The sequence below is a fragment of the Sceloporus occidentalis genome, unplaced genomic scaffold, assembly GCF_023333645.1.
Source record: "Sceloporus occidentalis isolate IW3139 unplaced genomic scaffold, rSceOcc1.0.p SCAF_6, whole genome shotgun sequence".
Classification (NCBI taxonomy): Eukaryota; Metazoa; Chordata; class Lepidosauria; order Squamata; family Phrynosomatidae; genus Sceloporus; species Sceloporus occidentalis.
Genome location: NW_028316986.1, coordinates 117769663 through 117793833, shown reverse-complemented (window position 1 = coordinate 117793833; position 24171 = coordinate 117769663). Strand labels below are relative to the sequence as shown.

General features: G+C 41.0%; 1 protein-coding gene across 2 annotated transcripts in view; it reads right to left on the bottom strand.

Moving 5' to 3' along the window:
* Nucleotides 1-24171, bottom strand: part of MDN1 (midasin AAA ATPase 1) — a 173294-nt gene that overhangs the window by 29633 nt on the left and 119490 nt on the right. For both annotated transcript variants that reach the window (XM_089530729.1, XM_089530730.1), the window contains exons 66-80: nucleotides 22686-22921; nucleotides 21277-21372; nucleotides 20946-21040; nucleotides 20695-20819; nucleotides 18759-18896; nucleotides 16627-16736; nucleotides 16353-16426; nucleotides 15024-15219; nucleotides 13713-13869; nucleotides 13032-13178; nucleotides 10419-10545; nucleotides 9887-9992; nucleotides 6233-6348; nucleotides 3147-3608; nucleotides 1303-1526 (exon numbers count right to left, since the gene is read on the bottom strand). In XM_089530729.1, the coding sequence (XP_089386855.1) occupies nucleotides 1303-1526; nucleotides 3147-3608; nucleotides 6233-6348; nucleotides 9887-9992; nucleotides 10419-10545; nucleotides 13032-13178; nucleotides 13713-13869; nucleotides 15024-15219; nucleotides 16353-16426; nucleotides 16627-16736; nucleotides 18759-18896; nucleotides 20695-20819; nucleotides 20946-21040; nucleotides 21277-21372; nucleotides 22686-22921 (2409 nt within the window). The remainder of the gene's footprint in view (nucleotides 1-1302; nucleotides 1527-3146; nucleotides 3609-6232; nucleotides 6349-9886; nucleotides 9993-10418; nucleotides 10546-13031; nucleotides 13179-13712; nucleotides 13870-15023; nucleotides 15220-16352; nucleotides 16427-16626; nucleotides 16737-18758; nucleotides 18897-20694; nucleotides 20820-20945; nucleotides 21041-21276; nucleotides 21373-22685; nucleotides 22922-24171) is intronic.

Below are 24171 nucleotides of genomic sequence, written 5' to 3'. Positions count from 1 at the left end.
AATACCATGCACATACTTATGTTGACTAATTATTTAAGCAAGAATTCGCTTAGCTAAACAGCACCAACCAAAACCCTGGCTGCATGCAAAGCTGCACATGAAATGCTGTCCATCAGGTGGAGAGACAGTGGAAACAGAACCCATCAGACAAGCTCAAGGACTACCTGCACAATTTATTATTCTCATGTAGAGGAATCTCAGAGATCTTATATTCAGGAGAAGATCAAGCCCATACACCCACCCCATCAGTTATTTGGTACCTTGAACACCTTACTGAATCCAGTGGCTGGCTAGAAGAAGAATCCTTCAGTTTAAGATCTTACAACAACTAATTTGGCTTCCTTTGTCCACAAAATAGCCTCAAGTGTTAAATTATTTTTTGGTGATGGATCTCCTCCACCACAGCCATCAGTTGATTTATCATAGCCTTTGGCTCAGGCTATGTCTCTACCATCACAGAATTTCAATTGCCTGGACCTTGGCATCCTGCTGGATGATCAGTTGTCCCTATGCCCCTTTATCAGGGCAACTGCAAAGGCTTGTAACATCCATCTTTTTAACATGATAGGATCCATAGGTTTTTGACCATTCAGACTGCCTATCTGTGTGTCCAGGCCTTGGTTATTTCATGGCTGGACTATCGTAACAGCCTACTGGCAGGTTTACCTTCCTGTTCTCTGTTTGCCCTGGTTTTAATCCAGAATAGTGGTGTCCAAGTTGTTTTAAATCTCCCTAAATATTTGTGTGTTTCAGTTCCTTGTAGATCCCTCCACTGGCTACCAATTCAGGCCGGAGCTCATTACAAGCTTTTGGTCCTAAGACCTTGAACTCTAACCTCTCTCAAAATTTGGCAGCTAGGCTAGCATGGTATGTATTATTTAGAAAACTAAGAACTACAGGAAAAGGATGATTGGTGGTTGTCCAAGGCTGCAAGCATTTCAGGACCTGGTTCTGCTATTGTGGAACACTCTTCATTTCTATCTGCACCTGGAGCAGGATCTTACTCATTTTCATAAAGGGCTGAAGTCCTTCCTTTTAATTCCTTGGATTAAGCTACCAAGTGTGCCTAAGGCTGCCGAAAAACAACCACAAAATCCTGCCTCCTCCTGAACATGGGACTTCACCCTAGTGTTTGAATTACTGGGCAGTGCAAACTAGAGAGAAATACGAAGAAGCATTTGCAAAATTATGATCTAATTTTACTGCACTTATTCATGCATGTAACTGCTCAAAGATGATAAGGGAATACTTAAACAAACCTATTGGTTTATCAATTAGAAGAGAGAAAGGAATTGTCTTTACCATCACAGTGTGAAATTGAACTGAACAGTTGTGTCCTCCAGATAGCAAAGTCATCTACAGTTTTATTAATTTCTCCTTGAATGTATATGAGACTTCTGATGACTGCCATTTGTGACATAGTTTGACTGGCTTCAGGCAGAACAAACAAGGACTCAATGTTTTGTAGTTGGGTTGAAACCTTCAACAAACAGTCCACCCCTGAAGAACACACCTCAAAGCTTTTCCTGCAAGACAAAAGAAACTGCAGTTCCTTCAAAACATCACATTTTCTGAACATTTACTTTTAAAAAACCTAATACAACACATAATTTTAAATGCACTTGCAAGAGATACCAGAGATTATTGTTGTGTGCCTTCAAGTAATTTTTGACTTAGGAGGACCCTCAGGCGAACCTAACACTGGGTCACCCAGTGGGTTTTCATGGCCAAGTGGGGAATTGAAATGTAGGGGGCTTGGGGGCATTGTTGGGCCAGAACATTGTTGAGAACTGGGAGGGGGTTGCAGACAATGGAGGGGGCTGGAATCTCTCATTGGCCATGAGGGTTCAATACAACAGTCTAAGCTCTTGCACTATTTTTTTACTTTTCTTTAATGAGTAGGGGCTGCTTAAGAAATCCCCATATCTGTTTCACATGAGAAATTGTATTGGTCTTTGAATCCATGTCTGCATATGGTATCCTGTAAATATATTCTGGATCTGGACTTTTCCATACACTGTTCTTACTCGCAAGTTAGGATCATTTTTACTGCACTGAATGCAAAGTAGAGTATCAGGTCTAGTTCAAATATTTTGCTGACATAGCTGAATGAGAATTTAGCTTCCTTAATGTATGCTGAGCAGCATGCCAAAAGCACATAAACTAATCCTTTCGGCTGGATGCTATTTGCATTTTCTCATCTTTCATGAACACCACTCCTTTATAGTATCACTCTTTTGCAAGTGTGCCTTGGCAATAATGGAGAGCAGAAGGCTTGGTTATGTCCTCTGGAATGGATTGGACATGACTCAGACAATGAACAGAGCTCTATCCTCAAGAAATTTCCACAACTGAGGTGGATGATCTGGTATTCTGCCATGGTAGAGGATAGTTGATAGGAACAGGGACTATAACCAGGAAATCAGGAGAAGATTAATAATAGGGACAGCAGCAATGAAAGAACTAGAAACGGTTCTAAAATGCAAAGATATACAACTGAGCATAAAAGTTAGAATCATACAAGCCATCATATTCCCTAGTACCGTCTATGGATGTGAGAGCTGGATAGTTAAGAAACAAGATAGGAAGAAAACCAATGTATTTGAGATGTGATGCTAGAGAAGAGTGTTGAGGATCCTGTGGATAGCAAAAAGGACAAAAAATAGGTCCTAGAGCAGATTAAGCCAGAAATCTCCCTGGAAGCCATGATGACAAGACTGAGGTTGTTGTACATCAGACACACCATAAGGGAAGACTCATTGGAAAAAACAGCAATGCTAGCAAAGGTAAAGGGAAGCAGAGAGAGGAAGGCCACATGCTAGATGGACAGACTATTAAAAGAGGACATGGGTATGGGTTCACAGAAATTAAGCAGAGCAGTGGAGGATAGGGGGTCTTGGACATGTCTCATCCATAGGGTCGCCATGGCTCAAGATCAACTTGAGGGCTGTTAACAACACAAAGAGGTTAGTGCGGCTCTTCCACAGCACCAAACACTCACTTGATGGTACAGGTCTATTTAGTCCTGCGGCACCAAAACTGACTATACAAACCATCCTTCTAAAAAGTGCACAATCTATAAACTGGTGGTGTTCAGGCTGCAAACATGAAATATATTTCTCTCAGTGCCATAACATGCAACCTACCAGGAATGGAAGAGAGTCTCACAAGAAAGCTGTCTTATCATGTCCACATCTGATTTTACTGCCTTAACCTCAACCAGCATGTCTTTCACTTGTGAAGACAGCTGTTGGTACAATGGATCACATTTTTGCATCTTGCATCCAACAGGCAGCTGATCTGTTGCCACTGGAGTGAGATACTGTAGCCCTGAGGCATTAAGTTCAGGTAGCAACTTTAAAACACTGGATGAATTCAGTTCAGTTTCTTCAGATTGCAGTTCTTCCCCAGGAGCATTCAAGGGTTGGCCTTTAGGACAGCACTGTATAAACCAGGAGAGTTGCTCCAGGATCATCACACACTGCATAGAAAGGTACTGCAACTGGTCAGTCCACTGCTGAATGCCATCTTGAGGAGGAAAAGCTACTTCATATTCATTAGTAACATTCAACTTGGCATAAATCTCCTCCACACAGCTCAGAAGATTCCTGTTCAGGGGATTCAAACAGATTGATGATGATTAACATGCAATTTAAAGGGCAACTGACTTGTTAGATTTTGCACCAAAAACAAAAGACAGTCTTGTGCTATGATAAAAATTAACAAGCTTTATTTGAGAAAAGTATTCATGGGCTGATTAAATGGGCTGCAATCCACAAAAAAGTATGCCAATTAAAACTAGTTACTCTTTAAGGTGTCACAAGAGCTTTTGTCATTTTTAGAATGCAACTGTTATAACTCTTTTTTAACAGCTGTTCATGGAATTTTTGAAACGCTGATTTTTGTTTTTGCAGAGCATAGCTGACATCCTTTTAGTGACATGTGCAAGTCTAAGCACCCCTCCATATGACTTTTTGTTTTTTCCTCACTGTGGGGGTTTGTGTACTCCTTCTATTTCTGCAGTGAGCAATGTTTTGTTTTGACTCACAGCAGGGACGTAGCCGGGGGGGGGGGGGTCCTTGGGGTCTGGACCCCCCCTTCCATTAGGTAAAATGAATGGTGTGTGCCACTGCGCCGCTGCACCCAAGCCCCTTTATAATGGTGGCACTTAGTCTGGACCCCTCCTTCCCAAAATCCTGGCTACGTCCCTGCTCACAGGTTTGCTGTGACAGCCCTCCTCTATGGCCATTCCATGGGGGAAGAAACTGGGGGTGCCGGTTTCTTTATGCCAGCTAAAACAAGGTATAGATAGAATGATCATCTGCTGAGACCTTTGAAGGAGACATCATCAGACTGTATCCAGCTATGAGGCACAGCCAGACATTCCTCTAATCCTTCCCCTCTGTCCACCAGTTACCAAGTGAACATTCAGAGGGCTACCACAGCAAAGCCATGAGTCCTGGATGTGGTAAATGGGGGGGAGGTGCAGTGGAACTCTGCCTGTGGAACTCTTACACCATGCTGGGCAATGCAGGATCTCAGCCAATGTGTGTTAATGGTACATTTGATCAGAATGCACTAATTATTAATGATACTCTTCACTATGAAATGAATTCACATTATTCTCAAGATCTGCATCAACACTTCTGAACTACTCTATACATCTATAAATGTTCTATACCCGACTTTTGGTACACCGCATTAAATATTAGATATGAGGATCCATCTCCACCTGAACAACAAGTTTATATTTAGATGTTAAATATGTGATGTCCTTCTAATGACTCTGGGCAGAGAGGATAAGCTGAACTGAATGCGAACTTCATTTCTGCACGTGGAAAGACTCAATGGAAAATTCTGGATGCAGCAGAGGGCTCCAACTGGCATGCTGGGCAAAACTTTTGCCAATGCCCTCTCCCCTGCAGCCTCAGTGCTCGCTCTTATACTGCACTGGTGGTCCTCCAGCTGCAGAGGATATTTTAGAGGATGCAAGAGTCTAGAATAGGGGTGTGTAACTGCATAGGGGCTAGGGGCCAATATCCCCTACAACACCCACCACTGGCAGTACTTTTCACAGCAAGCCCAAATACCTCTGTTTTCCTCTACAGTTCCTCTCAAAATGGCAATAGGAATTGATGGGATGACACATCCTGTCACCATTTTGAGAGGAATAGCAGAGGAAAAAGTGGTATGTGGGAATAGTATGGGATTCTGGAGACCTTGTGGCAACAGAGTGGAGTATTTTCATGCATTTAGAGGCTTTTCTATATAATTTGGAGGTAAAATTGAATGAGGCAGACATGGGGAATGGTGGCAAAAGAATCATGCCAAAAGAATTCTGCTGCTCCAGAGAACAGGACCCGGAACAATGGATGCAAGCTACAGGAAAAGAGATTCCACCTCAACATTAGGAAGAACTTCCTGACAGTAAGGGCTGTTCGACAGTGGAACACACTCCCCCGGAGTGTAGTGGAGTCTCCTTCCTTGGAGGTCTTTAAGCAGAGGCTAGATGGCCATCTGTTGGGGATGCTTTGATTTGGATTTCCTGCATGGCAGGGGGTTGGACTGGATGGCCCTTGTGGTCTCTTCCAACTCTATGATTCTATGATTTTATGAATTTGGAGTGGGTAAAGAGGCTAGGAGACTTCAAAGCTACAAGAGTGGGGTCTTGGGCTTAAGGGACACATTTTGCCCTCTCATGATCTAGAGGGATATGGGAAAATTGGAAAAGGTTGCCTTTTTTAAAACAGAGTCTGGATCAAAGGCACTCTGTGTATTTTCATACACTTTGTTTTAACAGATGCAGACACATGGAAAGGTGACAAAGTGGTGACAAAAAGCCATACAGTGAAGTGCTATAATTCAAATGTTTTCTGCAGCAAAACATTTGCTTAGATCAAGAGAAGTTCCTCCTTTCAATAAGGTGCAGACAAGCACCTTCTTTGCAGGAGTGAGATTTCAGGATACTGGACACAGAAAATTAATGCTATTAGTATGCCAATACTCCTCCAGGTTAAAATGAAAAGAACAAGAGAAGCTTTAATTATGCTTAATAGTCAAAATTTCTGGACTAAGAAAATCATTGCTTTCATGTACACAAGCCAGTGGTGCAGCTTCTCAGCAAGCTGCCTGCAATGCCCAAGCAGTCTGGAAATTACTTCTCTTATTAGTCTGAATGCTTTCCTTTTCTACATAAGCTAGAAGAATGAGCAGGAAAAAGAAAGCCAGGTACCTCAGGAAAATCCACTGCTCTGTCAAAGCAGTAAGGGAGGTCCTCTGCTTCACAAGTATCTTCATGAGGTGTGCTGTAAATCCTTTACATCTCTCAATAGTGCCCAGTCCAATTTCCTGTAGAAACAACAACAAATTTTACTGATTAGTCAGCTGACCATATCAATAGAAGACAAAATACAAAATACATAATAGAAAATCTAAATGTTACAATATCCAAATACATACAAAAAAATTGATCACGCCTGAAAACTTGTATAAAATTAACTAAAAAATTAAAATACAAGTAAAAGTTAAATAAAAACAAATTATGTAAAACAAACTACAGTCTACAACAATCTAAAACAGAGTGGGAAGGAAGAAAGGGATTGTTGGAAAGGTTTAAATGAACTCCTCACTGTGGCATGGAACCCCAATTTGCATGATAAATTGATCTCTCAATCGAGCAGCTTTTACAATAAATTCTGCTACACAGCACACTAGATGTAAATTCTCACCAGAAAGGAAATAGGACAATTTGACAGTAGGATCCCAATAGGTCAGTCTAACAAAAAATGGTTGTAAAAGGTGGGCTCTCTCGTTATCATATAAACAGTCAAACAGGATGTGTACAATATCCTCGACGGCAGAAGCACCACAAATGCTTGTTCTTTCTTGATAAAGTATTTTTTGGAATCATCCTGTTCTTACTACTGAATTGCTCAAATCTAGTTCTGGAGAAGGCTGTTCTCTGGCTTTGTGTTAGATGTAACCTAAGATATTTTTCGAGGTCAAATACAGTTTTATTTTTAGCTAACCATTTTAAGGATTTGCAACCAGCCAACGATGCTATGTCTGATTGCGCACTGATATCCCAGATCCTTTTTTTTAAAGATTCCTGAATTGTGTGTCCAGCTGAAAGAAAATGGGCAGGTGAAAAACCTAATTGGAACATAATTAGGGATAGTTGACTAACCCAAAAATTAGAATGCCCATTAGCTAGTTGTTCTTCTACATAGAGTTTAGGGAGTCTTCTTGAGTCCATTTTGGAGATCTTAAGCCAGTAATTAAATCCTTTTATCAATACCTGGCCATGAATTGAATAGGTCCCAAGTTCTGCTTTCACTGCTTGGGCTGGAGTGTTCTTGTCTGTTCCAAGGATTCTCCTTAAGAAGCAGCTCTGAGCCTGCTCCAAAGTGGGAATTTTCAAGTGACCCCATAATTCAGTACCATATGATAAAATGGGCAAGATTTTAGCTTTGTAAACTTTTAAGATAGGGGATACACTTGTAGGGTGGTTATAACTTATCAATTTATAAAGCACACTGGAATTCGCTGTAGCTCTCTGTTTATTCCTACTAAAGTGGTTTGTCCATTTCCCTGTATTTGAGAAGAGTAACCCTAGGAGTACAAATACGAATTGACCTGCTCAATCCGTTCACCTTCCAGGAACCAGTTATATTTTTTGCACCTTTTCCCAAATACCACCTCCTTAGACTTGTTTTTAATAGCTAATGAGTTAAGAGAACAATAAATGGCTACGTTCTGTAATAGCCTTCTTAAACCTACTTGTGAGTGAGCGATCAGGACCATATCATCGGCATAAAGAAGCACATTGAGAAACACATTGCCTAAGTCAGGGGTCGGCAACCTGCGGCCCGCGGGCCGGATCCGGCCCACCAAGGCCTTCCTACCGGCCCCTGTACAGTCCTGCCGCCGATTGCCACCGATTTCCCTCGTTTTCGCGCCGCTCCGGCCGCCATTTTGTTTTTCAAAATGGCGGCCGAAGTCTCGCGTGACCTCAGAATGGCAAAGGTCACGCAAGACTTCGGCCACCATTTTGAAAAACAAAATGGCGGCGCCCATCTAGTAGGCACTCCAACAGGGCTCCAGGGGCTGCAGCAGGCCTGCAGCAGGCTCCACCTCGCCCTCTGCCCTCCTTCTCCTCCTCCCTAAGAGCAGGGAAAGGTGGAGGAGGCAGAAGGAAGGAGTACAGAGCAAGGGAGAAAGGGAGCCAGAGCAGCAGCTGCAGCCACAGCAAGGCCAGAGGTTGGTTCATTGGGGGAGGGGGTTAGCTGGGTGTTCTTTCTGCAAAATGCTCTCTCACCAACTTGTGGCTTTTCTGGGTTGAAACTGTGTGCATGCTTGCTGCAGTTTATTTTCAATTGCATTTTAGTAATTTCCTTGCTTGTAACTTATTATTATTATTATTACTACTACTACTACTTGCCTTGGGTTTTCTTTCTGCAAAATGCTCTCTCACCAACTTGTGGCTTTTCTGGGTTGAAACTGTGTGCATGCTTGCTGCAGTTTATTTTCAATTGCATTTTAGTAATTTCCTTGCTTGTAACTTTATTAGTATTATTATTATTATTACTACTACTACTTGCCCTGGGTGTTCTTTCTGTAAAATGCTCTCTCACCAACTTGTGGCTTTTCTGGGTTGAAACTGTGTGCATGCTTGCTGCAGTTTATTTTCAATTGCATTTTAGTAATTTCCTTGCTTGTAACTTTATTAGTATTATTATTATTATTACTACTACTACTTGCCCTGGGTGTTCTTTCTGCAAAATGCCCTCTCAATGAGAAAGAGGAGGAGGAGGATGATGAGAAAGAGGCGGAGGAGGTGGAAAGGTGAGTCATTTCAGGTCTGCCTTGGGTTTTTTCCATTAATTTTTAAAAATATATAACACTTATTATTGTTTTTTTATTTCATTATTTTTATTATTGCTTTTTATTGTATTTCACTATTTTTATTATTGCTTTTTATTTCATTTCATTATTTTTATTATTTATGAAGGTGAGACAGTGTGACTTTCCAAAGTGCTGTAACAAAGGTCTGCTGTAACAATGATAGTGGTGGTGGTGATGATGATGCTTCGGTGGAAGCTCCACCCCCAGTGTGTGGCTCCGCCCCTGGAGGGTGGAAGCTCCACCCTGGCATGTGGCTCTACCCCCAGAAGGTGGAAGCTCCACCCCTGGCATGTGGCTCCGCCCCTGGAGGGTGGAAGCTCCAGCCCCGGCTTCGGCCCCCCAGTTGTCTGAGGGACAGCAACCTGGCCCCTGACTCAAAAAGGTTGCCTACCCCTGGCCTAAGTGTATGAGCCAATGTTGAAGAGAGGAAATCAGGGATATCATTTACATAGGCCATGTTTCCACTGGCTTATAATGCGGATCAGGATGCGAATCATGGGTGCATCATTCCAATTTGAGCACGCATTCGATCTGCATTGCTCCGATATCGTTCCCATTGGAATTTGAATCTGACTCCCATGTGATCGAATTATAATTAAGGACTTATTTGAGTTTTCTTTGCTTGTTTTATTGTATCTTTATTATGTATGGCTTTTGGTGACAAGCAATAAACTGGTAAATAAGCACTATGTAAGCTGCACTGACTTAATAGGTTTACTCTAGTTCGGACTAACAACTGGATTTAAGCCAAAAAGCTCAGTACTTAGTAATACGATTCATTAGACAGACTGACTGTTGAGATGGTTACCTCTACCCATTTGCTTAGTCTACAACATGACAAGTACAAACAAGTCTAAGAAGACTGTGCTTATTTTAAATAGAATTGTCATACTTAGTGACTGATCCTGTCTTGTCTGCTCAAAGCTGTTAAAAGCATAACGTTAAGCCATATCTTTAACATTATCTGAAGCTACTCTTTTACCTTTGAAGGTGCTAATAATGCTGTCTGAAGCCTACAGTGGCGTGCAAGAGACTGATAGAAATATTTCTGGCATTCATCCCAGGATGAAGATATCTCAGATAGTAACCTGGAAAGCACAAGACATTTTTTTATTCCTTTGGAGAAAAAAGTAATCCCACTTTTATATGTCATGGTACAACCAAAAATATTCAAAGAAGTTCAGCTTTAGGCAATCGTAATCAACTTTATATTACATGTGGAATCTATCATCTTAATAATAGATATATTAATACTAGAAGTACTAGTTTTAACTTAAGGCCCAAGTACTATGCTTTTGCTATGTTTGGGTCCACAGTGCAACTGCAGGGAAAGGGGATGGGAGGTCTGATCAGAATCATGGTCAGGAGAAAAGACTTGACCTCTCTCTGTTATTTCTTTAGAATGTCATAATTAAATTTAAACTTCCCAGTTTTAGAAAATCGAACAAGCTATTTCTACCATGGCTTGTGTTTGAACTCCTTTCTTTAGTCTGAAAAAAAGAAAAAACACGTACGCTGTATCCAATTTCTGTGTGCCAGTAACCAATGATAATGCACTGCGCAAATCCAGTGGATGAAGGAAAAGCAGATCTTGGGAAGTTTTAGAACGAGACCAAGCAAGGCCTTTGCGATATGACAATCCTAGGAAGACAGTTAAAAAACACAACTAGCAGTCTTTTTGCATGTGTGATATGAAACAAAGGTCACAGTTCTTTTTCATTATTTTCAGCTATTTAGGGACACTAAGATATACAGAGATTTCCTGACAACAGAGGTTGTTCTGTAGTTTTATGAGCAAAGTGAAAAAGCTGCAAAATTAAACACTGCTACAAACTAGAATCCTTCAGCATTTGTAACAAATACTTGCTCCACCTATACTATAATAACTGCCTTCAAACTACTATTGTTTGGTACATTTACTAGGTGCTAACAGAGTTAGCTCTTATACAAATGCAAGCCATGGTTTAGCATTACAATGTGAGTCTCAGGCTCTCATGTTTCCTGGTCTTCCTTTCCTCTTACCATGCAGAAAACTATGGCGAGGGCTGTCCTTCAAACAAGAATGAGAAGTTATGTTCAAACCAGGAAAGGGAAACATAACTCCAGGGCATGAGCAAATTTTTGATATCTTGCACCTGCACAACAGGATTTCCCCTTTCTTTCCTGTCCCCTGCACCCCCATTTGATCTGGGGGATCTCCGAAACCTGCAAAATAATTTTTGGGGAGAACACATGGGCAATCTATTCCACCATTGCTGCTTGTTCTTCTGATGGATAGACACCGCTGGAAACAATCCTACACTCAGACAAGAAATGGCTTGGTATTACAGCTGTTACAGCTGAACCAAACCAGAGAGTCAAGTAATTATAAGGGCTGCTAACTTACATTTGCTTTGTACATAAAAACCTAAGATACATCCTCATCCATGTGTAAGTCCATGATTGCAAATGAAAAACTACAAGCGAATGTTGATAATTGATAAACCCAGCAGAGATTTCCCCATGATTACAAAAAGTCACTGCTAGTTGCATCCATGTACAACTGGCTCAGGTCAACATTTCTCCTACATAACCACAGGCTTATGCACAAAGAACAGCTCAATCTGTTTGTACATGGAAAAAACTCACTGTGGAAATGAACCCTCAAATGTTTACATTGCTGTCTTTTAGAACTAAAAACGACCTTTGTTATCCATGGATTCTGTATCCATGGATTCTACCATACATGGCTTGAAAATATTCCCAGCAACACAGAACAATACACATGCAAATCACTCCTGCATTCCCAGGCTCACACAGTATATATGCACCCAATTTTTCCAGGCAAAGCATTCACTGAAGATGCCAGCCACAGATGCTGGCAAAACATCAGAAAGAAACTCTGCTAGAACATGGCCACATAGCCCGAAAAACCCACAAAAAACTATACCATATGTATCAAAACATTGTGGGAAAGTGAACTAAATATACCAATTCCAGAATCAGACTACTGTGCTATTTGGTCATCATCTGTGCTGAAGTCAAGATCATCTTTAACCAGAGAGAACTTTCTAAAGCTAGTACATAAATGGTATCTGACCCCTGTTAGGAAATCACAGATGATAAAATCTATATCACCTTTGTGTTGGAGAGGTTGTCCAGTCTTAGGGACTTATATCCATATGTGGTTATACTGTTTCAAAATTACCCACTTTTGGCATGATGAGATCAATCAAATTGCTTCAATTACAAAACAAAAAAATAATTTTTTACCCAGCTCTTTTGTTACTTTCAAATATACACAAAAGGTAATAAATCTTTAAAAAACAGAAAGTTGATATCTTTTTTTGCTGACAGCAGCTCGTCTAGAAGTGGCTAATAATTGGAAAACAGGTCTTGTATCCCTGGATAGCTGGTGGAAAAGAGTTTGGGATCAATGGCTTATGGAGAAATTAACATATAATATGAAATATAACTCAAAACAACAAAATCAAAGACCTGTTCAGGAAAAATGGTCTCCTCTTATAGATTACATTCATACAAATTTTACATCTCTTTCTTCTCCATCTAGCCACTGTTCTTCATGGTCAGATTTATTTTAAACTAACTGAATTGTGAAAATTTTTAATAAGGAAAGTTTTTAACGACATGAAACTTTTTATACCATTGTTCTATGATTGCAAGATTTTGTATTTTGTATTATGAATAAAGTATTTAAAAATAATAATAATAATAATGTGACTTGAGCATTCACGGCTTTTGGTATCCACGGGTGGGTCCAAAAACCAAATTGCAGTCAATAACAAGGGCCCACTGTATGTGATGGGACAGTAAACACAGTGCCTGACAATGGCTAAAAAGTACATTCTATATGCACTGAGGAAGGGCACCAAGTTTCAGAATCATAATCTCTCTCTGTGAACGAATATGCTAGATAATTCATGCTCCTGTATGTACACACAAGCACAAATATACTTCATTCTGTAATCATTCCATAGCAGAAAAAAAGTGTAAAAGAAAGAAAATTATGATTATGTGGGCTCAGCATGTACATATACAGAAGTGCACACACAGAATTGCTGAATAACATGGAAAGAGGGAGGTAATATTACTGTTCAATTTTTTTAAATATCTCAATCTCATTTTACCTGTAGTTGCAAGGTTTTTAAAGAGCTCTGTCAGGGCCCTTTGTTTCTGAACAAGGAAATGTTTGGCCTCAGACATCTGTTTTTCCTTTTCTGCAGCTGGATTTACAGACATATTCTGCAGTTCATGGGCAGAGGAAATTATGTCACCTGTAAAAGGGAGGGAGAAATAGAAAAAAAAATCCACATGTTCATTCAAATTTCACAGCTTTTAAGAAAAAACGCCGTGAGAGGTCCAGAAAACTACTCTGCTTCATCCATTTCAATGCAGAATTTTATTTTGTAAATTTACTCAGTTCAAAGTGCCTAGGAGTACAGAAATGAAGGGAAGGATATTGTTCTCTATCATCATCAGGCTCAGAGCATCCACCTTTTATCTATCTATTGTAAGGGGTGTGTGTGTGTGTGTGTGTGTGTGTGTGTGTGTGTGTATGGAGTCCTCATTAATTTCATAGGGTTTTCTTAGGTAGGGAATACTCAGAAGCGATTTGCCATTGCCTTATTCTGAAATATAGACTAAAGTACCTTGTATTCATTGACAGTCTCCCATCTAAGTACTAACCAGGGCTTATTCTGTTTAGCTTCCGAGATCAGACAGGATCTGGTGCCTTTAGGGCATTTAGGCCTTGAGGATAATAAATCTCAATATATATAACTATACATTAGTACTTCTACAGTGCTTACCAGTGAAATTGTCAAGTTGCTCCACCAGATCCAAAAATGAATTGTTCTTCACTAGACTTTTGCATATTTTCTTCATTCGCTTTGAGAGTTTAGGTAAGCGGCCTTGAAGGGATTCTGGCTGAAACACCTCTCCTTCAAATTCCTCCAAAAGGACAGCCTGATAAAATGTTCACAATAGATAAGCCACTATGAGTAAAATTCTTGTGCTGATAGACAGGGCCAGCTCATGCATATAGGCGACCTAGGCAGTGGCCTAGGGTGCCAAATTTTAGGGGGGGTGGCATTGCAAGGAGGCCAGAAAGAGCCAGGGAGAAATCCCAAAAGTCTCACCCCCTTCCCTCAATAGGCGCAAGTTGCAGCGGCGCAAGATTTAACTTTTTCAGGAGGAGGAGGAGGAGAAGAGAGGCTGGGAAAGGACTTGGAGGCAGCCAAAAACAACAACAAGGAGAAAGAGCTGCCTCCTCCTCCTCCTCTTGGCCATGGAAGGCGGGGGAGGTGCTGGGGAGGAGAGGAGCCCAGGCAAAATGGTGCCTCCCTCCCTCCCTCCATGCAGCCAAGGGAGCCTTGAGAGCCCAGCTGAAGAGCCCAGCCGAGAAAGGCGGGCAGTCGGGGCTGCTGGCAGGCCAGGTGGGTCCTCCTTGCCCAGGACGCCTCCTCCTCCTCCATCCCAGCCTTACCTCCAGGAGCAATTCCCAAACTGCAGAAATAAATCCACCTTGAGACTCCCTTAAATTGCCCAGGCTCAATGCTGGGGAATCCTGGGAACTGTAGTTTTGGGAGACATTGAGCCTTTTGCCGCTTCCCCGTGGCCTGGAAAGCGGCGGATCGGGGCCTCAGCGGCTGCTGTTCTGGCCACTGAGGCCCCGATACACCGGGGAAAGGCGCGCCTACAGGCCGCCCCAAAGGGGCGGTCTGTAATGCGCCCGAATTCCTGAAATGCTCCTTTCCAAACTAAGACTGGGTGGCCTTATGCTTGATTTTTTTTCTCCAAAGTATAAAATTCCTGGTATACAAAAAGCCAACCATGTCTACTGTCTTCTTTAAGTTCTTGGTATCATTCTTGATTTATTTTTATTTTTTACACAGAGGAGCGCTTAAAGCATTCAATTTCTCTTAACAGTTTGGATTGGTAATGTCTTTCTGTACCACATGAAATATGCACTTTTTTAGAGTACTCTATTCAATCTCATGCATATCTACTTCGGGCCTCACACTACAACAAGACAACACAGAGATAGACAGTGAAGTCAACACTAAGGCTATAAATATCTAACACTCCATCTCAATACAAATAATGAAAAATCATAATACCTGAATGGTGTCTGTTCTAGCCATCATGTTTTTTCTTAATATGTTGTTTAGACACTGGATTTTAGTTTTCTGGTTGTCTGTTATCTCTTGTTTCTGCAAGGAAACAAGCTGTTCTTCTTTGGTTGTTTCCACCAAGGCTGATCGACAAGGCTCACTGAGAACAGCTTCAAACTTCTTCATGAATTTAAAAAGTGTCCTAGTCCCCATGGAAGTAAGGAACAAAGAGGGCTAAGAGTGTATTGGACATGTGTATACTGACATGTCAGAAAAAAATGAACTGATATGTGTCAACAAGTTTATTGATTAGTCTACTGACCGTATCAAAGAATACACAGTACTGAATGCAAAATACAAAATACAAAACTCCAAGTATCAAAATACATATGCTTGGTCATATCTAAAAACTCATATTAAATTAAGTCAAAAGCTAAAACCAGTACAAGCTAAATAAAAGCAAATAATAAAATATGGAACAATATACACTAGACTAAAATAAGACAAATGACCTAAAAGAGAGTTGGGGAAATCAATAAGGGTATTAAATAAACTCATCTCCATGGCACGAGACCCCGTTTTGTATGATGAATTGATCTCTTAAATGAGCAGCTTTTACAATAAATTTTGCAGTACATCACACTAGGTGTAAATTCTCTCCAGAAAGGAGATGGGACAATTTGACAGATATGTGTGCACAAACTCCATAACAATATGCTAAGTTCCAAGAAAATACAGTAAATTGTTCACTGAAAGAAATCAAACATTGTACACAATACAATTTAAGTGCATAAATATTAAGACGTACAAATAATACATTTGATGACATCTAAATAGAACAAGGGTGGACCAAGTGTGGCCTGCAGGGCTATTTCTGTGGCTCTCAGGAGCACTGGGGCCAAAAATAATGGGTGACACCCCCCCAGCCTTGCCCAAGATCTCCTGGGGTATGGCAATGCAGCCACCTAGTCTCCCATAGTTGCCCACCCCTGCAACAGAGTCATTCCCAAATGATGGGTCATGACCTACCAGTTGGCTTTGGGAGGTTAAAGGTTGTTATCAGTTGTGCATAGTAGGCACATATTTAAACAGAATACTAAAATAATCTACTTATTCCCACAGTGGGTTTTATGGAAGAAAGTAGCAAGAGGGAAGTGCAAGTCAGCATTCAGAAAAACTTGCATCTCAGGAGGCTGATTGTGATCCATGGCAACTCATACTAAAACCAATTTGTTGGTCTTAAAAAGGCCACAAGATTCTTTTATTGTTTCAGAAGAACATAGCTTCCCATATTGCCCCCTATCTACCACTACTGTTTCATAATACTTGACTTACCTGTGTGTCTTCTCCACAGACTGTTTTACTGCCCAAAAACTGACATCGTTCCACTTACAGATCTTCACAAACTCCTGCAAAATAAATCAAATTGATTCTAGGAACTGCAATATTTATTTGCATAGCATAACAAAGCATTGGGTGACATGGATTTCTAGTTTAAAGAAAAGCATGTAAGAGGCTGGGTAGCACGCAGGTTTAGACTTGAAATAGCTTTGCCTGAGACAGACAGGAAACAGGAGAGAACCATTACATTAGCAAGTCTTCTTCTCACCTTCAATTCTTTTTCTATAGGGCGCCGAATTTCAGCCAGCCTAGCATGAACACATTCTGAAAACTGATTATAGTAGTTGTATAGATTCCACAATACATTGCATAGTGTGTCTGAAAAAATTAAAAACAAATTTGATTTTAAAAGTTTTTTGGGGCACATAAATCAGTTAGGGTTCATTCAAAAGTGACCTTGCACTGAAATGGGAAACACTTTTTTATAAATCAGTTCACCACCCTTCTACTAAAACATCAACCCCCTTTGGTTAATTTTTCAGGAGACTGGAAACCTAATATATGAAAGTAAACAAAATCAATTTTGTATTTATTTATTTTTTAAAAAAAGCTGCTTCCATAGCAGACTTTTCCAATGTAAGTCTCCCTTGATTTTTTTTTTAAACTAAGGCCTGTTCCAGACTGCCAAAATAAAGCTGCTTTGGGTCTCTTTGGAGGTATGCTGTTTAAATGATGCATGCATCCTAAGAATCCGGAAGCTGCACCAAAGCTGCACTCCAGTGCTTAGGAATGGAGTGTGGCTTTGGCGCGACCTCTGGACTCTTAGGACCCATGCATCATTTAAATAGCATACCTCCAAAGAGACCCGAAGCAGCTTTATTTTGGCAGTCTGTAACAGGCCTAAGACATGAGATCTGAGGCTCATTGCAGTCAAAAATTCCATATCAGAGCAAACTGTCTAGCAGATGGAACAGAAAGCACACACACACACACACACACCCCAGTGCCAGGATACTCATGCTGATACAGGGAGGAATTAAAGAGGTTAGGAGAACTGAAGACTGCAGCCAGTCCTGCCTAACAAACACAGGAATCGCCATAAATCAAAAGTGACTTGAGGGCACACAACAACAGTGTGTATCCACAGGCTTGCCATCCACAGATTTGAACATCTGTAGATGGCAAGCCCGCGTTGTCTCCAATGGCGGTGCATGCACGTGGCCACGCTGCCATTAGGGACAGCCCCCACTGTCACCAGTGGCACCTTGTTGTCATCTTCCTCACTGCCTTTTGGGGCTATTCAGGTGAGCAGGGTGACCAGGCATCCTTCTTTTCTTGGATGCTCACTACATTCCAGTCTTCTGTCCAGGAGAGGCTTCCAAGTGTTTGGGGTTTGATCTTTTTTTGGTCATATCTTCCATTTTGCAGTGACTCATCCTCCTTAGCAGTGTTAGAGGACACCCCTGGCCACCCTGCATGCAGCAGCCTAAGAAGGGCACCATGGAGCCCCCCTCATGGGCTCCTGCCTCCTCCAAGTCTCCCCCTCCACCTCTGACATGCTCTTCTTGTGGAGTGACTGAGGTGGCAGGGGCCATTGTTTAGCTGGAGCATTTATCTGCCACTCTCCGCCTTGCACTTTGTTTCACTTTCTCTCTAAGGGGGGGGGGGGGAGCTCCAGGCTAATGCCTGCTGGGACCCCCAACCCTGGCTACAGGAATACTGGGAGGAGGAGCAGACCTTAATGCCATTCAGCAAACTACATCTCTCTACCCCTCCATTCTTTAAAAGGTTAATGTTGGGATCACTTAATAGTTTGGCACCTGAACTGCCATTGTCCCTAATGGCAGTATGGCCACTTGCACACATCGCCATTGGGGACAATGGGGGCTTGAGCATCCATGGGGTTTGGTATCCTGGGGGGGGGGGAGAGTCTGGAATGGATCCCCCACAGGTTCCACTGTATTACATTCCCCAAGAAGCAATGTCTTGACCTGAAGACACACAACAACAACAACAACAACAACAAATGTATCACATTGCCTAAGAAGCAATATCTTGACCAATGAGTCAGGAAGAACTTTATCCCATTTAGAATTTGTGGAATGTCTTGCTGTTGGAATGCTGAGTGGCACTGAGTGGTTTCTTTCTGGTGCCAAGTCAAGAACTTGTAATTAAGCCTTTGGCTCTAATTTACTTTTCAAATCTACATGTGTTTTATCTGTTCTAATGTTTTAAGCTGTTTTGACACATTAACTCATCTAATATGTTTTTATCCTGTTTAAATTATTTTATTGTTTTAAATCTGGAATTGTTTGAAATTGTTTACATACAGGCTATCCTGAGATCCTATAATAAAGAACAGTATATAAATATTTTAATAAACAAAAAATAACCACCTACTCTTTCCTTCCATCTGTGGCATCAACAAGACGTGACAGTGGAATTCCAAAAGCATCTGGAGCCGTATGTGAAATTCCCCCAGTGTGGCTCCTTCTATGAAAGCCTGCAGTGTTTTGACCACTGCTCCTAAATTCATGTCTGCCCATTTCATGGAATTGGAATTATAAGGAAGAAAGGAGGGGAGGAGGGGAGAGGATTAAGACACTGAATCATTTTGACTTGTTTTTAAAGTGCGACATCATCATCATCATCATCATCATCATCATTTACTTATATCCTTCCTTTCTCCCATTATAGGCACTCAAGGCAGCTCAAAGCAAATTTAAAACAACAGCAGAGCATTAAAATATATAAATTTAAAACTGAAAAAAAAAAACAATTAAACAATTTAAAAAATTAAAACACCTATGCACAGACTGTAACCAAATCTGCAATTTTGCTTCCCTAAAATATTATATAATGCAGACATATAATGCAGATTCTTTCTAATCTATACCTGACTGACTGAAGAATATATGGTAAGTACACCCTCCTCCACACCTGCCTCTCTTTATGAAGCAATCCCTCTCCACTAAAGCCCCCACCACCTTAATCAGTTCAAGGGCTCTGATTCAGTAAAAAGGAGGAGAGAAGAAGAAAAGGGCAGTAACAGCAAAATAAATCATATGGTTCTTGACAGCAGTTACCACCTCCAGGGAAGCCAGGTTTTTCATTCTTGTACCACAGGAGAGAGCATATTGTGCAGAGATCACACCTGTCCCTACTGTCTCCTTGCATTGCTAAAACAAGCTTGGATCAAGATAGGCTAAAATAGGCCATGGTTTATGAAGTTAGGAGTGACTATGTAGGTCACACAACCCATCCTTTGCTGTACTGACACCAGGGTATGAAAGAAGAAAGGTAAGGGTGAGAGACCAGAGTTCATGAATTATGTTACATAAAAGTTGGCAGTATTTGATTTGACCTAGGTGATAAAAAAAACCTTCACAGCTACTTTAATATTTTTAAAATTCAAATTAGCATAGAGAAGGCCAAGTCTGAACACCCTTACATCCACCATCATCCAGAGAGGGAGAAAGGCAAGCCATCCAGCCTGGAGGGAGCAAAATGGCAGGCCCAACACCATCGGGCCTGTCCTTAAGAAACAGAGCCCTCCCTCCAGTCCATCTGCCTTGGTCCAGGCCTCAGAGGGAAAGATGAACTCCTGGACCCCCTTCCCCACAACCATTCCTTTCTCCTTTTGTATCGTGTCTTCTTAGATTGTAAGCCTGAGGACAGGGAACCGTCTAATTAAAAGATTGTATGTACAGTGCTGTGTAAGTATACAGCGCTTGATAAATAAAGCTTAATAATAATAATAATAATAATGATAATGATAATGATAATAATAATAATTTAATATACAGTAGACAAGGCAGATAGTTCCTAGTAATAGCCAGTGAAATGGTTTGAAACTAACAACGAACAAAATAATATGATTTCTCAGTATGTTAACAAGGAGGGAAGCATTAAATCTGACTCCAGTTGGGAGTATAATATTGCATTTTCAAGCCTACCAAGAAAAAAGACATCTATACTATGGAGCACATATGTTACATTGAGAATCTTGGGCTGCATCTGCATGGCAAAATTAATGCAGTTTGACACTGCTTTTAACTGTCATGACTCAATACTATGGAATTCTTGGATTTACAATTTTGTGAGATATTTAGCCTTCTCTGTCGAGAACTCCAGTACCAGAACAAACTACAAATCCCAAGATTCCACAGCACTGAGCCATGATAGTTGAGGCAGTGTCAAACTGCATTATTTCTGTAGTGCTGGTGCAGCTTTGGTTAACCCATAGAGGTAACATATGCTTAGTTGTGTGCACTTTTACTTCAAGAAGGACTTATACAAATAGTATCTCCTTCTTCTACAACATCACTACAGTTACCTTCACTTTTCTTCTCTGTTTGTTCCTGTCTATATTGCTCAATCATCTGGTAGATTGAAAACCAATGTTTCAATGATTTTTCTGTGTGACGTTTCATTGTGTTGTCCAGGCTAGCAGACCAACAACTGATGAGAGAGAGAAAGAGGAGAGAAGATAAATGAATTAATTATCTTGTATAAACTACTTTGGTTCACTCCCCTAATAATAGTCAGTTGTGAATATTTAGCCCAAACGAAGCTGACAATACTCACTTCAGTTCTAGTTTACGCCACTGGAAAATCAGCTGAATGACCAAATCAAGATGTTTCCTCAGAGACACTGCATGACTAGCATTCTCCTCCCAATCCTAGAAAAAAAGGGATGTCTTTCAAACAGACAAATTGTAGAGCAGTAAGGCAAGATGACGAAAAGCCTTTTCATGCTGATGATCAGTACTTTAAAATTCAAATGTAATTATCTCTGTTATACACAGAATTTGCTTAGTAAAACAGGGTGAATCATCAACATTTACTGAGATACTGAGTTTGTTGTTTTATGTGACAAATGCACATTTACACACACAGAGACACACACACTACTGACCTGAGACTTAGCTAACAAGATTTCCAAGCCATTCAGGAACTTTGAGAGGGGGCTGGAGAGTGGAAAACTACGAATTCTGTCCATCACAACCAAGACCTGTGAAACAAAAATGAAAGCCAGTAATATTTTTGGCTAGCTTTTTTTTTAAACCTTTTTCATTAACATGTAGGCCAGAATCCACCTAGAGTTACACATTTGTGATTGTTTCGCATACATAATCCCTATGTATTCACTAGTTCTGGGGCTACGTGGAGGGACAAGAAAGTTCCTCAGTTTCTAGTTACCAGTCAGCAGTCACTGTGATCAATGAGGATTCCCCTGTTGATCAGCAAGCAGAATACTGATGTTTCCACCATCTTTTGTATGAATGTCCTCTGGTGTGTCTGTGCCTTCAAGTCATCTGCTGACTTATGGTGACTCCATGAATTTCATAAGGTTTTCTTAGTCAAGGAACACTCAGAGGTGGTTTTGCCAGTACCTTTCTCTGAAATATAGCCTGGTATTTGTTGGTGCTCTCCCATCCAAATACTAACCAGGGGATGACCTTGGTTAGCTTCCAAGATCAAACAAGATCTGGTACCTCTGGAATGAGGGAAAATTGTGAGAGATGGTATGCTCCTGCCTTTTGCAATGGAGAACACTCTGAGGAGGGGGTGGGAACATCAGTCAGCTGCTTCCTAAGCGATGAGGGAACAGGCCCACACTGACCGTGGCAGCTGATGCCCGATATTATCAGTGGGGATTGGTGTGGGTGGGTGAGTGATCACTGAGTGGCTACTTAACTATGGTGGTTATGCATTCATAAGTGCTCAAATTAATTTCAGTCACAGTAATTACACAAAGCTGTCATTTCAGAAAAAAAATATTTATTATTATTTCTTACATTTTTTACCACCCCAAATTCAGAATTTTATGCATAGTACAGAGGTTATTTTAATATGTAAAACAGAGAATACTAAACAAAGATGCCTTTTGTTGCACATATGCCTTTAGTTGCATATATGCACACAGCTGGTTTTTCCCACTACCAAGAATGGCTGGCTTATCAAATATAAACAACAAGGAGTATATTTTTTGTGAGTTTTTCGGGCTATGTGACCATATTCCAGAAAAGTTTCTTCCTGACGTTTCGCCAGCATCTTCTCTGAAGATGCCAGCCACAGATGCTGGTGAAACGTCAGGAAGAAACTTTTCTGGAACATGGTCACATAGCCTGAAAAACCCACAAAAAAACTATGGATGCTGGCCATGAAAGCCTTCGACTTTACAACAAGGAGTATGTCTGGATGCATGGAAAGCACCCATGTAGTATAGGGATCATATGTGAAAGCAAACATAAACTGAATACTGGTTATTTAACTAGATTTCGATATAAATTGGTAACAGCCAGGTCTGTGGCCACCTCTTACCTGGACAAGAGCAGGATGTTCAGGCCATTCTTTTAATAGTGCTTTTACTTTTTTTGTGAAGTTTTCAAGCACATGCTGGCACTGTCGTACTTGCAGAATATTAGGATGTTGATAGAAGTCATATGGCCCTTCATTTTGTATGGCCAACTCTGAAGCACCTTCCTCAAAGAGTGTATTTTGCAATATTGTGCTAGCTAGAAGTTGGCTGCCATGAAAATTATCATTCATTTCAGAACCTAAGTTTGGGGTGGGAAAAGACAAAAAAGGACAGCAGGTAAGATCAAAGGTAGGAAGCATCATCCAACAGCCAAGTGTTTTTACTTCCCCCCATGAAGTGAAAGCTTATCTCACAGAACAGGACTTCCACTGACTTTTTTTCGGGGGGGGGGGAGATCTAGTTTATTTGTATCAATATAAACAAGTTATGCTAATGCTTTATCTTCCACTAATAAAGTAGTTCTAGCCAGGATGGGAACAACTCTGACTTTACAACAGTTTTACACAATCAGCTCTCTTTTTTCACAGGAGATCCGTTCCAGAACCCCTAGTGTGAAAATGGAAAATCGCTGATGTTGGAGCCCCTATTGACTCCAATGGTGGTGCGCCACTGCGTGCATGCCTTGAACGCGCCCCCCCATTGTGTCACCCTCCGTTTGCTCCTCATGTATTTCTGAGGGACGCAGACTCCAAGTCCACAAAAACGGAGGGGCAACTGTATTTTCAAGCACAAAGAAACATATTTCTTGGCTTTTCTGTTCACAGTATGCCTAGAAGAGGAATGGGCAAATACATCTTCCCAGGCTCCTGACCCCAAACAATAATTTTTTTTCACCTACAAATAACCCAAAGAATCAGGCGCTTCTGGGGACCTAATTGGTCATTTCCTTTTTTAGGCATCAGAGAGATGTTCTTAACCAGAAATGACTAACAAGCCAAGAATAGCCCTTGGGGGCTTCTAAGGGTCCAGCTCTTCATTTTTGTTTTGGGGTGGTAGGACATGGGGATTAGAAAGTAGCAGATGCAAGGTGGGTGAAGCTTTCTTATGTCTGGAGGACAGATGTGGCTCCTTCACACAAGGAAGCCCATCTCTACCCTAACAGCTACTTCAGGGAAAAATCTAACACATTTATACCAATGGATAGAACACTTTCAAGTATATCCAGCCCCTTCTTCCTCTATCTCAATACATGATGTGAACAACTTGATTCTAAGAACCAGTTTATCCCATGGGCCTTATTCCAGGGCCTGCTTTTTGTAATATCTAGCCTGACAAATAGAAAAGGAAGAGATCTCATAAACCATGCACACTTATTACCCTAATACTGATTCTGTAACTAACCCCAAAGGAATTCTGTACAACTACAAGGTGCTCATCACAGAAATGTCAGTCTGGTAGATACCCCACAACAGACCTATGGGAGGTGGTTCCTATTTATGTACTCTATTTTCTTTCCATGAAAAAAACTGAGAACACTTCAGTCCCAAG